The sequence below is a fragment of the Pleurodeles waltl genome, chromosome 12, assembly GCF_031143425.1.
Source record: "Pleurodeles waltl isolate 20211129_DDA chromosome 12, aPleWal1.hap1.20221129, whole genome shotgun sequence".
In the NCBI taxonomy this organism is placed as follows: Eukaryota; Metazoa; Chordata; class Amphibia; order Caudata; family Salamandridae; genus Pleurodeles; species Pleurodeles waltl.
The window spans coordinates 363,364,118-363,380,266 of NC_090451.1; the positions used below are offsets into that span (position 1 = coordinate 363,364,118).

At 41.3% G+C, this 16,149-nt stretch overlaps 1 protein-coding gene across 1 annotated transcript in view; it reads right to left on the reverse strand.

The window, feature by feature from the left end:
* Window positions 1–438: 438 nt before the first annotated feature.
* GPT2 (glutamic--pyruvic transaminase 2) overlaps window positions 439–16,149 on the reverse strand; it is a 235,962-nt gene continuing 220,251 nt past the window's right edge. The window contains exons 10-11 of the mRNA XM_069216618.1: window positions 5,368–5,480; window positions 439–4,985 (exon numbers count right to left, since the gene is read on the reverse strand). Of these exons, the coding sequence (XP_069072719.1) occupies window positions 4,895–4,985; window positions 5,368–5,480 (204 nt within the window). The 3' untranslated portion in view covers window positions 439–4,894. The remainder of the gene's footprint in view (window positions 4,986–5,367; window positions 5,481–16,149) is intronic.

A 16,149-nucleotide genomic window follows, 5' to 3' on the forward strand; every position in this document is an offset into this window, starting at 1 on the left:
CTCAGCCAGTCCTGGCTTTGTATTTGCATTCTGGGACTTGTAGTATTATTTATTCCATAATAATATCAGATCAGGAATATTAGTCCCAAAGTGGAATGTAAAAACAGGACTGGCTCAGACAATCGAATAAAGAAAATTGAGACTTCAGAGATCCGGGGGGGAGGGAACAGACAGCATGTGGTGCCAACTCCCCCAGAATGTTGGATGCAAATCACCTGTTCTCTGATTACAAAAAGCCAATTTGGTGTGTGGTTTCAAGATTAGTTACTCTTTTCAGATGGAACACATCTTAATCAATTCCTCACGTCTCAGGAAATTATTGCAGACAAGAAAAAAAAAAATAATCTATGCAATGAATGTGTGATTCCAGGAGATACTCCATGATGTAGTTTACAGTACAGTTCCTAAACGTGTTAATATAAGTCACAAACAATAACGTTGTTCAATAGAAACAAAGAATAATCTTTATTTATCAAATGACATTTCAAAAACAGAAGCAGAACAATAGTTTGGCACAGACCTCAACAGAATAGTTTGTTTGTTAAAGCCTTTAGCATGCTACATTTACAGAATGAAAACAACAGAAGTCCCACACTCTGTGAATGAGCATATACACATGCTCTGAACTGAAACCAGCAGGTTCAAAAGCGCCCCAAAAGAAACTCCAAAATTATATATAATAATGAACCACTCGGCTACGCTCAAATTTAAAAAAATCCTGTAAACTCTGGTGAGCTTCGTCACTTTGCACTCCTGAAGGCAATGTAATAACAAAAGTGCTAGTTAGCCTGGGTAAGAAAAACACTCTTTGCAGAACATCCACTGGACATCTTGCATACAACGAAGCAACAGCTATAGATGTGGCAGTAATGTGCATTAGCTCTTTCACTTTGAAAAGGCTATTAGGATTCAAGCAGAAATTGATTTAGCTTGGACAAATGGTAGAACAAACCCAATTAAGTTAAGACGTGTACTTTGTGCCTTGTTTCTTACATCATAAAGAGACAATCCGCTTGACTTAAGCAGTTTTTTTCCTTTTTAGAATGTCTGGTTGCTGTTATTTAGGCATAAACAGTCATTATGGCATATTTATATATGTAAACAATAAAATAACAAATATAAAAGAAAAGGAGCCCCAGGAGACATTGCTAAGCAAATCTAAGTACACAAAAAAAGCATGCATATTAATGCACTTGTTTTCTGGTGGTATTTTTGCTGCCAAAGGACCTGCCCATATCCATTAACAAAAAAGCCTTTTTGACTGGTTAATTGTAATTTGGTTTCATCAAGCACCGACAATCTCACTTACAAAAATTCCTATTTCAAACATTCAATGGGCACTAAGGCAACTAGTCTGTCCTGCCAGTGTCGATTCATGCTGTTCCTAGCAACCTTTCACCTTCATTAAAATGTATTGACTCCGCCAAGCAAAGACCTATAATGAAGATACACGATGGGGCAGCTGTACTACTGAATATTACTAGGTTCCAGGTCACATATTTCTTGACTTATGTACAACACCCAAAAATGTATTTCACAGCTTTGTTGGAGGGTTCTTAGTCCAGTATGACTTGTACTCATCATATAGGTTTGTTGCGTGTTTTCATTTCTGAAAACTAAAGTACTTTAATATATCACCTAACACAATTATTTGATTTTGTGACAAACAGAAAGCCAGACGAAGTGTTACTTGTCCCATACATAAATTGTGACGAACAAAAATAAATAAATAAAACTCTAGAGGATCATGTTTAGCCCTATTATTACACTTGTTAGAAAAATATAAAAATATCACACTAACCGTCAATTAATGTGTTAACAAGACAACATTGTTGCGTGTACTTGAGAGCTTGTAACCAAAAAAGAAAGCTGCTCAAATCTATTTTCAAGTGGCAAACCCCAATGTTCTGGTTGATGGACAATTCAAAATGATTCAAGCTTGCTTCCCATGGACCCCTTTCTAATGCTATGTTTTACTAGCATATGTTACTCTCATGTTATTGTTACACAATGGACTTCAGCAGAGAGCAAAGACAGAAAATGTTCAGAAAAACAGCACATGCCAACAGTCCCGAATCACCTTAAGTGACCACAATCCACCCAACATGAAGGTGCACCCTGTCCTGAAAAATATTTCTCCACTTGTTTTGGCTTCTCAGCAGCGAATCAAAGATGAAATCCGATATTAAGCAGAGAGCATATCTTGCATTACCCAGTGCATTTGATATTCTCTTTTTGTATTTTTCAGGCTGTCTCCTCCAAGTTCCCGAACTGATCATCAGATGATGGATGAGATGAGGTACGGGTGTACATGTCTTTCCAGTACTATCCAACCCCTTCATCCTTCTGCTGCTTTCAGGAGAACCACTAATCACTAAACAAATAGGTCTGGGTCGTAGTAAAGCTCCTGTAGCATCATAATTCCCCAATCTTACCAAGGTCTCATATGCCAGACCAGTACAATTTAACCTCACTGCGATTAAGGCAGACATGAGCCAAACTACTAAGATGCAGTTCGCAACACTGCTCAGAGCCACGTCACCGAAAATGCTCTTAATACACTCTATTGTATTTTGATTCAAACATAGCACTACCTGGACTTTAGAACAAAGGAATGGTCAATACACTGTCAACCTCACAATATTAAAATCCGACAGTCTTATAGCCAGTGTATGGCACAATAGCATTATATGTTATACAGGCTGAACATCGGCTTCTGAGACAGCTGTTGTAAAATCACTAAAAAGAAGCAAAATACATGTTTTTACACAAGGATTTGCTTGCTCATTTGTTCATTAAAGCAGTCTGAGAAGCAAGAGGCCTGTTTTTACAAAACATTAGCAACTAAATCTTCCAAAAGTGAAGGACGTGTTATGTAAACTAGATGCCAGTGGTTCTTGACCAACCATCAGATGCACTCTGTAAACTGAAGCTCCCTTTTTATGTAAACAAGATATACATTTTTTTTTTAAAGAAAAAAGAAAAATCAGAGCAAACATTCCTTAACAGAACAATGTATTTTTCTTCCGGTGGTATTTTTTGTGAATGACTATGTCCAGTGAAAAAGAACAGAATTACAAGAGTGCCTGCTTGGGCACTGAAATGTGCCCCAATTCTGCTCATTGGGGTGTGGTACACGGGTATTTACGACAAATTGCGTTGTCATGGAAAAATAAGCCTTTTTCTAATTTAGAGTACACACTTAAACCTTCCTGTTTTCTGAAGATCCCAGCTAACATGTGCCACAGACCCGCCCCTCCCGTATCATGGTTAAAGGGTCTATAACCACGTGAGTCCTGCTATGAACGACGCCCACATCTGCACAGAAACCGAGCAGCTTGTGTACCTCCTCGAAGCTGCTGCACTGATGAATGCTAGATCAGTACCAGCCAGTTCGGGCCTTACCATAAAGGCAGACAAACAATTCCCTTTAACATCTATTAGCACTGAACTTGAAACAAACAGGATCGCGGGTCTCCAGCCCATGCACTGTCGCGGGAACATTTTACTTCTTGTTTACGTGATGGCAGACAGTTTAGATCATTCACTGAGTGAGAAGCATGTAGATTCTGGTCTGTGCAGGCAAAGCTGTAAGTACAAAGGTACACTTTATGACCTCTACAGATCATGAGACAGCAGCAGAAAAGCTCCCACTTGCAGAAAGTTGCTGATATAAACTGATGAAGCAAATAGACACAGATGGCAGCTACAAGTAAACGAGGCCAGTGATTCCCGCGACCAACCCAGGTTATGATAAGCCAAAGGTGTGTTACCAGTGCAGCAACTAACCAGTGCTCTGTTTACACGAGTTACCACATCAAAGTTCACAGGTCACCACGGCCACGAAACTATACGGGCCCGCCCATGCCACAGATAGCTCACTGAAGCAGATGCCGGATATTAAAGCATTTACTACACCTGGAGAGGAGACGCAGAGGACGCCCAACCTGCTGCTCCTTCTACTGCCCCTGCATCTTCTCGTCGCTGCCGTATCTAGCTTGTTTCTATGTTAAAGTCACTGGGAGGTTTATGGGGGACCCAGGTTTTGACAAATGCCAGGTAGGTTGCAAGAATTACTTTATGAAGATATGAAAATGGGATTATTGTGAGCATTTCATGACGGCAAAAGCCATTTGCAATTCGTTACAGACATGGGTAATTAGACCATGCATGTCACTGGCTCACTCACTGCTTGAGGCAAAAAAAAGCAGCAGCCACTCACCCCAAAACATGCACACCAGAGCGGCCACACGTACCTTCCAGGAACCTAACCGTGAGGTCGCAACAGAACGGCACTGCCTGTGATTGGCAGACTAAACAATTGCATGGCTACTTTTTCTTCTCCCTACTTTTAAACCACAAAATATAAAAGAGAACCACTTCGAGAAAAAAAAAAAAATAACCCACACACTCGAAAATCAAAAAAGATAGAACAAAACACAGACACGCTGCTCAAGGCTGTTTTTCTGGAACACCGGTCTTAAAAATGTTTTTGAAAAACAGCGAGGTATTTTAACCACTCACACCTGAACCAAAGGAAACCACAGATCTGTCCAAACTACATCTATCTTGTAAAAAAATAAATGACTGCAAACCAACAGGCTTTAGAAGAAAACAAACTAAAACAATTGTAATGAAAATAGGAAATAACAAAACGAAAAAGTACAAAAGTGTGAGCAATATTAAGCCCTATTTGTCTCGTTCTGAGAGGCAAGGCACAAAATAATTTTTCTAGCATTAACAAGTCATTCCTCAACTTCCACCTTCTGACACTCCATCCCCCAAAAGTCCTAGCAGAACTGTTGGAGAACTCCCTCCTTCTCCACATCGTTGCTCAGCAGTGCGCTGCATCCCGTCACTCAGTGTGGCATCCGGTAACAGGGTGCCCAGAGTCCTAAGAATACTCTTCCAGAAATTTCATGTGGAAGGCCTTCACTTTTTCGAGGAGTACCACCAGCTTTTCGGCGGGGGGGAGAATGGTCATTCTACGAAAGAAGATGGAAAAATACAAGGTTAGAAACTATGTAATGCCGTTTTTTCACTAAGTAAAACGACTTCTGTAGCAACAAAAAAAAGCCCAGCAAGCATAGACAGTACAGGCATGGAGCCTTGCGTTGAGATGAAATGCTTAAATGTCACTCAAAGGGCTTGTGTATACATTTTTATTAAGCCAACCAGAAGAACACGTCTGAGGTTACAGCATTCTCTCTCTCGTGATGCCTCCAATATCGCTTTAAATTTCTCAGATACTAAAAAACACCCCAATCATTCGGAGCAAGTATCAATAATGCTACATGAAACAACGGATTTCTTTTGAACTCTCACACAAAGTAAGCATTTGGGAGTATGCCTGAGATAATGCTGTACCTGAAATGGTAGGTTCCATCGCGCTGGCCAAACCCGCTGCCAGGGACAACGCAGATCCCGGTCTCCTCTAGAAGCCGCATGCAGTAAAACATGTCCGGAGCCATTTCATGATCCTGATTAAAGGAGACAAACACTATTATATTTCTTAGAAAAAGAGGGTTTAAAAACAATCAGAAGTGCTGGTGGTCTATCATTTGAACAAATAGAGAACTTCATGTACTCCTGAATGGGGGGATGGACCACAGAAAGTAGATGAGAATGAGTCCAAGTTTCCTTCGGAGCAGCATTCTCTCATTGCCTGCGCCACAAGTTGCCAATGCAAACCGTGGGAATCTAAGCATCGGACCTAAGTTGCGCAGGCTTTGTGGACAAACAGTAAGACAGATTCATGATCCAATAATCAGTCCGGTAGTAAAAGAAAACCTTCTAACTTATGGAGAGAACTGCTAATTCCCGAGGACTTTACTCTCCGTACTGTACCTGTGGAAATTCAGCCAGCAGACTGTCCTTTGGGTTTAGCATTTTACATTAAAAAACATTACCAATACATTCCAAAGGCAACCCAAAGTACTTAACTGGTTTGCTTGCAGAATATATATTTCAAAGTCGAATACATATTTTCAGATTGCAAAAAGGAAAGAGTTTTCTACTACTCGGTTCGCAGCCTTATGTGCTGTAGATTTGTATGTTGCACACACTCCTGCCATCTAGTGTTGGGTTCAGACAATTACAAATTGTTTTTGTTCAAAGGAAGAATTTCAATTTCAAGGTGAACTGTGACAAATCCCTTGAAATCCACAATGTACCAGAGAACATAAGGCCTACCTCAGATTTTTCCCGCTTCTCCCCAAGGTTTATAGATAGCAAGAAGTTGCTTTGTTTAAGCCAAGTCGAAATAATGAGTGTGTAATGGAAAAATAATTCTATATAATCATTTGAACATACGTGTGTTTATATGCCTCTTTCTGAGGTGGTGGGAAGGATGCTTGGAAATCTACAGCACTACAGACTGCTGAGTGTTACAGGTGCACCGGTTGCAGCATGTGAAGCTGTAGCTTATATACAATGAATGGATAGAAAAGCAGCACCAACGTCTCTAATGTAGTGGACTGTGAGCAGAAATAGAGTTGTGTGAAACAAAGTTGTAAGTGCAGTTTGTCAAACTAACATTTCTTGTCTGGCACGAACACCCACATGGTAATGTTTAGTTAAAGTGCGAATGCAAGTTCATGTGGCAGCTTTTCAAACATCTGCTAATGGAATGTTTCCAAAGAAAGACATTCTGGCTCCCTTCTTCCGAGTGTAATCTATCCTAGGTGTAATACTTAGAGACATTTTGGCTTTGACACAACACATTCGAAGGCATTTAACAATCCAACTTGCCAGTTCAGCTTCAGAACTAGGACTTACAAGACGCATGTACAAAGGCCACATAAAGCTGTTGTTTCCTAATGGAACAAGTCAGCCAACACAGAACCCGAAGGTTCTTTGGACACAGAACGAGTGCAGAGATGTGTGTGCTAGTGGTTGTGGAAGTAAACAACCAATGGTAACTCTATAGGCTGGCTGACATGAAACAGTGACACTATTTTAGGGCAGAATTGTGAATGTGTGTGCAGTTTCACCCTGTCTTTGTGCATCTGCATAAAAGGTTTCTCAACTGATAAAACTTGAAGTTATCGCACTCTTCTGAGGGAGGTTATCGCCAATACAAAGACTACTTTTCAAAAGATAAACTGCAGAGAAAAAAAAGTGCTGTGGCTCAAAAGGGGTTCCAAGGAGCCTGGTGAGGCCAATGTGAGGATCCCAAGACAGTCTTGGAGTAATCGCCCTGTTAAGACCGTTCATAAAAGCTTTAATAACAGTAACTTTAAATATTAATTGATGTTTCCTATTCTGCAGGTATTCACTTGCTGTCAGGTGTAGTCTTAAGGGAGTATAGGCTAACACTGGTTTTAGTAGGTGCTAGAGGTAACAGACAATGTGTTCTATAGCAGCTTATAAAGCTAATCTTGTGACTGATACAGTTAACCACAATCCATTTCCATTTACCCTCACAGCACATGCGAGCAGTAAGTTTTCTAGCCTCTGTAAGACTTACACACATTCCTCTGATAAGTGCAAATATCCAAATGTGAAGACCTCAGTTGCCAAGTAGCAAAGTTGAATAGCTTGAGGTCTGGATGCGGCAACCCGCCTTGATGCTGAATGAGCAAGTCTGGATGGATTAGAAGCTTTTCGCATGGGCGAATGCACATCCCTAATAGGTTCTATTACGGCACCATCATTGGCCGTGGGGACTCAAAGCAGCTAACTGAGAAATCAGCTGCCCAGCCATCCACAGCAGCAGGGACACAGGACACGAGCCACCACTCCTGGCCATCTCAAACAGTAAAGAGGACTACGACCGACGAGCGCATGCTGAAGCAATTAACACAACTGCTGTTGGAGTCGGACACATTTTCTGCACAACGAAAGGGATGAGTGGCTGTGGGGAAAGGCACAAGCAAATATTCTTGACCAAAGACCCATGTGGTATTCCCTAAGGACTGTCATTGCAGGATCCAGGTAGCAAAGCTTTGCCATTTTGCATTTGAATCGTTGCATTTTGCAGTTGAATCGTGGGGGTCTTCCAACATTACAAGCAGCTGTTGAGCCCATGAAACCTTATTTCCCACTCCTGAGTTTCCAAGTACATTCTGCTTAGAAGATCAGCAAGGTTATTGTGGAACCCGGATGGTGTTTTTACAACAAGTAGATCCTATGATATATCGCCTAAAGCCAGATGTCTTCAGCTAATTTTGATAGTGCATTCTCCCACGTTTCTGTAGATGAACACTGTGGCACCGTGTACTGAAACACTGTTTGAAATGCTTAAAGGGCTGGATGTAAAACCCTAGGAACCAAAACACTGATGTGAAGAGTTAATTCCTGAGTGGACCACTGTCCCTGAATGTTTGGATTCTGATAGTCTGTTCCACAACCTATGAGGGAGGCATCTGTATTTATATAGTCACCTACAGCAGGTGGTCTACAATGATCTGCCCAGTAACAAAAAACTTTTTTTGCACCACTGCAATGTCCGCTAAACGCTCAGCTCTAAGACTATTTCTTCCCATTTCTGAGCTGCACGTGACCATTGTCTGGTGAGACATTCTTTTAAAGACTGCGTTTTTAGCCTTGTACCCAGGGCTGGACACCATCATCCCTAACTGTTTCATTATTATCCTCAGTGTTAGAGAACAAGTCTGGTGAAAAGTTATCAAGCTTTGAAGTGCAATCACTCTCTCACACATCTGGGCTAAGTTTTCACTACCACTGAATTTAGTGTTGCTCCCAGAAACCCCTCGCTTTGATTCAGGCATAGATCATATTTTTGAAATTTATTGTGAAACTGAATTTTTGGTTGTGCCATCTAGCTGGTTGAGCATGAGCAAGGCAATATGATCTACTTGTCCCCTTGTCCAGCCAATCATCTGGCTATGGGAAGACATAAGCTATTGTTACTCCAAACTGCAGAGTTCTGAATTGGTAATGTGCTCATTTTAAAGCAAACCTGAGGGGCTGGCATTGCACATCCTTCATGCAGAAGGGCGCATCTGTTAAACTGAGGTTTGTCAAGTTGCCTCCCCTTACTTAGATGTGGGGTAACATCTTTCATTGAGACCGTGTGTTGAAGTGTTCTAAGATTATCTAGTAGTTTAACACACTAAAATCCAAAACTACCTGCAATGTCTAATATGTTTTTGGGGATTAGGAAGCACAGAGAGTAAGCACGCTTCTTGATCATTTTGATCCTTATTTTCAATGCCCCTTTCTGTAGAAGTGCCTACATCGCCTGTAATAAAAGTTTTAGGTGATTCCTTGTTGATTTTAGTGTGGTCAAATTTGTAGAACAGAATGAAACTCCATCAGTAACCGTGGGCATTGGTGGATAAAACCCACTGATCTGAGTTTATGACTCACGTTGAAAGGTAGGACCCCAATCTTCCCCTGACAGGTGTAGAGTGATCTGGGGGAACTGCTGGGAAGGTCACTCCTTGGTGGCAGAGCTACCTGTTCGCTGCACTCCTCATGCTCTGCCTCCACAACAAATTGTTCCTCTGGCATTCTGTCCTTATTTAGGTGGTAGGGTAGATGGAGCGCTTGCCTTTCTTGGGTACTAAAAATTGTCTATTTTTTTCAGAAATGGCCTCTCCCAATAGGTATTTGAGCTCTTTTGGAAGGGATGATGTCTCATGCGAAGATCTAGCAGTAATATGTCCTGTGGCAGGGTCAATGAATATGGTTCCATGCCTGACATCAGACACTTAAGAACCTTCTCGCTGTCCCTTTGGGCTGGGTGCCAAAGTCTTGCTATGCCTCAAAGCTATTTTCGCCATCAACAAGATATCCGCATCATCTTGGCCTTGAGAATCTTTTCAGATTCAAGGTTTGTTCCCTCAAGTACAGCTTTCCTCTAGCAATGATTGTGTTGTTCAGCATGGAGGGGTCCCGATTACAAAGCTGACTGTCAAACCTTTTTTAGCACTAGTTCTTTAAACGAAGAAAGGTGAATCTCTAGGCTGTTCCTTTCTCTGCAGTTGAGATTCTTTTCAAGGCTGATCCCTAGGAAAAAGGGCCCTTTGTGTGAGACTATCTTCTTTGAGATCAGTAGTGGTGGGACCGGTCTTCAGTATCCATAATAGGCGAGATGCATTTTTTCCTACGTGTAGGTTTCAACTCCCTCTTATTCTTGAACTTCAGACATGGAATCATTAAAGTCCTGGTGCGGCATTTCTGAGCAGTGCATCTATCTTTGGTCCCATCGGTTCTGAATGGTTTACTTTAACCTAAAGGCATTGCAAGCCTTATAGGCAGTCTACTGGTGGTCACTCAGTAAGTACAACTTATAGACCCAGTGTTGGTCTGACCATGAGAACTTGCTGTTTCAAGACGGACAAAACAAACAGTATTCTTCATACACCCCCTTCCCCCCAACGAATTATTTTCAAACAACCTGCCCCTGGTTCTTAAGAGTCAACGGATGTGAGTGTGGTCAGTATAGTTTATATTCACTTCAATGTCATGATCGCCTTTTCTCAGGAATCAGGCTAAAAGGATTTCAATTGTCAGACGTAGCAGTGACTAAGGCATGTCGTTGTCTTATGATGGAAGAAACAATGTGAGGTGGAGTCTGTGTCCTAGTGCTTGTGGATTTCAGGGACAAAACCACAAGTCACCTTGAAACCGACATTCCTTCGAACAAAAACAAATTATAATGATCTGAGGTAGGAGAGTTCACAACATGTCATCTATAGCTACACACACACACACTGCAAACAAAGATCCGAAAGTACCATGTTGTTGCTTAAATTACACGAAGACTAGTGACCTGAACAGGTATAACAAAGGAAGCCGTAGTAATTTGAGAAGGCATGAATTGCCTGCTCTAGGGCATTATTTTAGTTTCAAGTGGAGACCTTAATTTGTGGCCCTTTTATTTAGTACATCACACCCAGGTTCTATTCCACCCTAAAACACACAGATATTCAAAAGATAAAAACATGCAGATTTTTAAATTCTAAAAATGTGGTTATCTTTTCTGCGCACTTCTACTAAAATGGCCCATTTACCAAATAGTAGATGGTATTAAAGTGAAAGAAGCAAAAAAGGCTGTGAATTCATATTGTTGTAAACTTGTTAAATATGTCATGTTATTAATCATTTTAAAAGAAGAGTAATAAACAACTGGTTTCTTCCTCCCAACCATTTTTCATAAATGGTATTGGAAGCAACATTACTTGCATGTAACTTTCTTTCAACTACTCTTGGGCTTCTTAATTCCTTGACTAGAGGCTTTAGAAATGGACACCTACCTGAGCTCATTTTGGCTCGAAGGCTTTACCCAAAAATGGTAACAGGGGGCTCTAATGCAAAGGATAAGTCATAGGGTAAGTAGAACTCTGGTAACAGTTGGGAAGGGAAAGCTAATTGAATAATATCTTGACATGACATCCACCTAATCTATCCGGATTAGTGGAAAGAGCCTAAAAAGAACAGAAAGAGAAAATAAAAAGTACAGAACAGTCCTGAAAATATCTAATGCAGGTCTTGACCATCATCCAAAACCCACAGCAAAGTGGTATCATTTGCACATATTGAATAATAGTACTCGATAAAGGGGAATACAAGGGATCCCCTAGGCATAGGTTGTCAAGAATTTAAGATTCTGCTTGAGGATCAAAGAAACCAAGGACAAATATAAGGAATGAAGTATTCCTGCCTACAACAAGGACAGACAAAATATCAGGTCTTCCCATTTGTTAGTTATTCCTTGTATAGGGGTGAGATGGATGGGATAGTAATTTTACAAAATTAATATGGATCACAGGCTTCCGGCCAGGTGGTTCAACTCTGCTTTATTGTCAGTTCTTCAGATTGTGATAGGATGTGCCATTCTTGGGTTGATGAGTTCTCTTATGTCTCCTTTTCTCTCTTCCTAGGTGTTCAGGCGTGTGATGATGACTGGGGCATCCCTCGAACAATAGACAACAAAGGACTCGTGATCAGGTAAGTGAACTTTTTCTCATCGCTAGTATCCAAGGGAGGGAAGGTGAAGGGCCCATGCACAAGACAGAAAAGGGGTAGTGAAGAAAAATAACACCTGTCCAAAATCCTTATGAGTCATCTACTTTTATTACCCTACAGTACTTTCTTTCCCCTTAAGTTTCACAGTCCCTGGCTCTTCCCCCTCCCTGTGCTCTTTTGCAACTAGTGCCAGCCGTGGGCACGTACCTGGGTTGTGGTGTTTTGGGGCTTTGGGCCGTTCCCTGGAAGTTCCGTGGTGTTGGAGGAATCCCTCGGCCCATTCCTCTGGTTGTCTTTTCCTTCGTCCGGCTTTGAGTCTTCTCTCGTCAACGTCTAGAGCCTCGCCTCCCGCTACTCCGTCTCGCTGGTTTCTCCGCTCTCTGCTCCTTCGTCCCGTCTGTCTGCTTCCTCTTTGGGGGTTCCCTTTTCTTCCGGTCTGTCGGGGGGCAAGAGGAGCTTCCGCGTGAATCTCGTACCTCTTCAATGCCCCCGGGTACTCCTCTGTCAGCCATGGGATTGCACTAGGAAGAGCGATTCCCGCTCTTTCAGGTTCCTCCCAGTTCCATTCCTAAATTTAAATGAGCACGACCAGATGGCCAAATTTTTTCAGTACCGGTCCCTTCTTTTTGGGGTTCGGTATGGCAGAATTTGCACACAATTTTCTTTTCTGTTTTCCGTAAAACCTTGACGACGGGGCTATTACCAAGAGCATTTTCATTTGGCACAGCAGTTATTTCTCACTCTGGCATCAAGAACCCATTTACAAATCTATGTTGAATAAAATTCTCCTCACATAACACACATAAAAAGTCTTACCAGTAAGGAGATAGAGCCAAGCTGAACACATGACTCTATATAGCAGAGTGTATATTATTGCATGTATAGATAGTTCAGTTAACTTAGGGGCAAAGTGATATGGTATCTTGCAGTAGTAACTATTTCATCTAAAGCCATAAAAGTATTATATACAATACAAAAACACGTTAAAATGAATAAAAATAGAATCAGATAAAAGCATCTATAAAGAATACACATATTAAAAGTCAAATACATATATTCAAAAATAACTAATATTGAGAATGCAGAAAATCATTATACAATCACTGATATTAGACTCCCAATATCGAATAAAGAAAAGGAACGTCCTGGCTTATATACTTCATAATTGGGTACAATGACAACCAAGGGGCTCAATTCATGTTAGCAAGCATTTCATAAAATACAATGGGATTTACGTTATGTACCCTCTAGCGTAATATAGTTCAGATCAAATACAACTGTTAGACACAAGGCTCCCCTTAACGTATCAAATTAGTGGTCAGGTCACTGGAACGCAATGCTTTAGATCTTAGTTTCCATGGCCACTGTCATAAGCAGGAAACGGCAAACACAATCCGTTACTTTGAGTCACTTTTCAAAATCCTTAAAGCCTCCCAATAGTGTCTCACACCCTCAAGTTTGCACACTGCAATAATCCATTTCTTACAAGGCAATAAATAAATAACAGGAAAAAAAAGGTTTCCACCGTCTCTTCGATATGCAGACAATGTGAGCAGTAGTTCGAAGAGCAGCCAGTTGTATCCCACTTACAAGTAAATGATCTCAGCGGTAGGGCACTACATCTAAATTGAACATTTAGATATTTTGTTTGTAAAGGAAATAGTCTGTCCATATATGATTCAAAACTAGGGAGACATTTGTGCTTCAGAAACTGCCTTTTTATGGTTGCTTCTGAGGTGGTCATTCCAAATCCACTGCATGGCACTTTCCCAGTAAGTTCTTTTCAATTTGTGTGTCAGCTTTAACTATTTATACTGGGGAATTTCTTAGTTCACCCCTTCTTGACTTGTTTTAGCCATGGGGTGCGTACTTGTTCATCAAAAGAAATTCATTCTATTAAGGGGTCCCCTATACAAGCCAACTCCGTGGATGACAATAACCGCACCCATAATATCAGTGGTTTTAGCAAAGTCACCAAATAGATGCTATTTAGTGCTAGGTCAAATCTCAGAGGTATGAGGGGGTGCGCTCAAAGGTAAGTTAAAAAGGGCCCTGATTAATTTATTTTCAGTCTGCTCAAGCACAGTTGCATCGGCATAGCCCCATATCTCTGCCCCATAATTGGCTGCTGCCACTGCTGTGGCTCCATATACGCAAAATGTAGGTGAAACAGAGCCCCCTGAGGTGGCATTATATTTCTTCCTAAGTGCTGATGCCTTCTGATCAAGAATAGTCTTACTTTTCTCCATTTGCGGCCCCCAAGACGAACTGTCTGCCAATCTTATTCCCAAGTAGTCGAAATTTGCAACCTGTTCTAACGGAGGACCATCTATTGTCATCTTACCTCTAAAAGACCGATGAGGACTTTACATGGGTTAAGTTCTACACTTCTGATTTACACAGAAAGCTGCAAAAGAATCCAATTAAGACTGTAGGCCTATGGGGTTCTAAAAATGAGGAGGGTGTCATCGGCAAACATAAGGAGTGGGACACGGATGCCTGCGGACTTGGGTGCATCTTGCTTGCTTTGAGTTAACCATTTAACAGCGCCATTAATGGAGAGACTAAAAAGAGTAGGTGCGAGCACGCATCCCTGCCTAACTCCCTGATTTATGGGAATCCTAGCCGTAACATGGAGCTCCCTCAGAATCTAAAGTAGGTTGCTTGGAATTCCATAGGTTTCCAGAACATGTCATAGGTTGCCCCTCAGTACCAGGTCAAATGCTGCTCTTAAATCAATAAAAGCAACATAAAGATGGTCCCGCTTCAAGGTGACGTACTTCCAGCATAGCCCCTTGAAGCGAAAGACCTATTAGAGGGTACTAACCTTACTCCTGAAACACGCCTGTGTCTCTTTAAAAATATGGGGCTCTGTGGCAGAGAAAGAGGGACTACATTAGCCAGCATTTCCAGGGCCCCAGGAGGCAGTCCCTGCAACATTCAGCAGCTGTGTCTCTGTTTAGCGCTATGTAACATGTTCAAGTCCGGCAGCACGGGTTCTGTGGCTGCAAAAGGGAGACTACATTGGCCAGCATTCCCAAGTCCCCAGAAGGTGGTGCCTGCAACATTCATCAGCTGTGTCCCTGTTTGGCGCTATATAGCACGTTCTCAAGTCCCAGAAATTGTGCCAAAACATGCTGGATCAGGTGTAACTTTTTTTTTAAAAAGTGTTCTTACTTCCATAAGGTCGGTTTCGTTTTAGCATTCTGACACAGACTAAATGTTGCTGCATCCAAAATGTCAGTACACAGTACAAAACCCACCACAGGAAAAAACGGCATGGGAAGCACAGAGATGCACACTTCTAATCCCAAAGGATGGGTTAATTTGAATGGCAATTACTTCAGGAACATATCTGACGCAGAGTCAGTAAGTAATCTTTACTCACACACTCTTAAACGAGATTTCTGGGGAGCAGCGCACCAGCACTGTCCACCCTTATGAATTCTCCAGCGTTTGATGCAAGGACGAGAAGACTAGATAAACAACCATGGCTGCCTTCCAAAACGATGTTTGGAATACATATTTCAGTGATATACAAGAAAATGTTCGTGTTGCCTGGATTCAAAATAAAATGCTAGTTTGTACTAGACCTGAATAGCTGTAAATTGGAAAGACATAATTGAGGGCAGCAAAGGAACCATCCATGAAAATAGAAGACAGATTATCAGTATCTACAGAAGCTCCATTTACACATATTGCGAAGAATCAGTAAATGTATTTAAGTTACATACACCTGGATAGCTGTAAATTAATAAAAAATACATTACAGGTAATATAGGGGTCTGATAAAATAGAGAACAGGCTGTTGATAGCTACAATAATAACATTATATACATTATCGTATAGTTTCACAGGGAATGCACACAGTTATGTCTGCTTCAACCATCGTTGGAAAGCCATCCTATGCACAAACTTTAATTACCGGGAATCGTTTCAAAGAGTGTGCACCACAACACGTCTTTTGTTGAAAGTTTGAAACCATTGTCTATTAGACACAAGATGAGATATAGTTATTCCACTTGGTTATTTGGAATCCCAGCAACACAAACCATTCTTGTATATCACTGATTCATGCGTTCCAAACCTCTTTCTGGAAGGCAGCCATGTTTAGTTATCCAGTCTTCTCGCCCTTGCGTCAAACGCTGAAGGATTCACAAGGGTACACCGTGATGGTGAGTAACTCACCAGAAATCACTGTGCCTGTGGTCT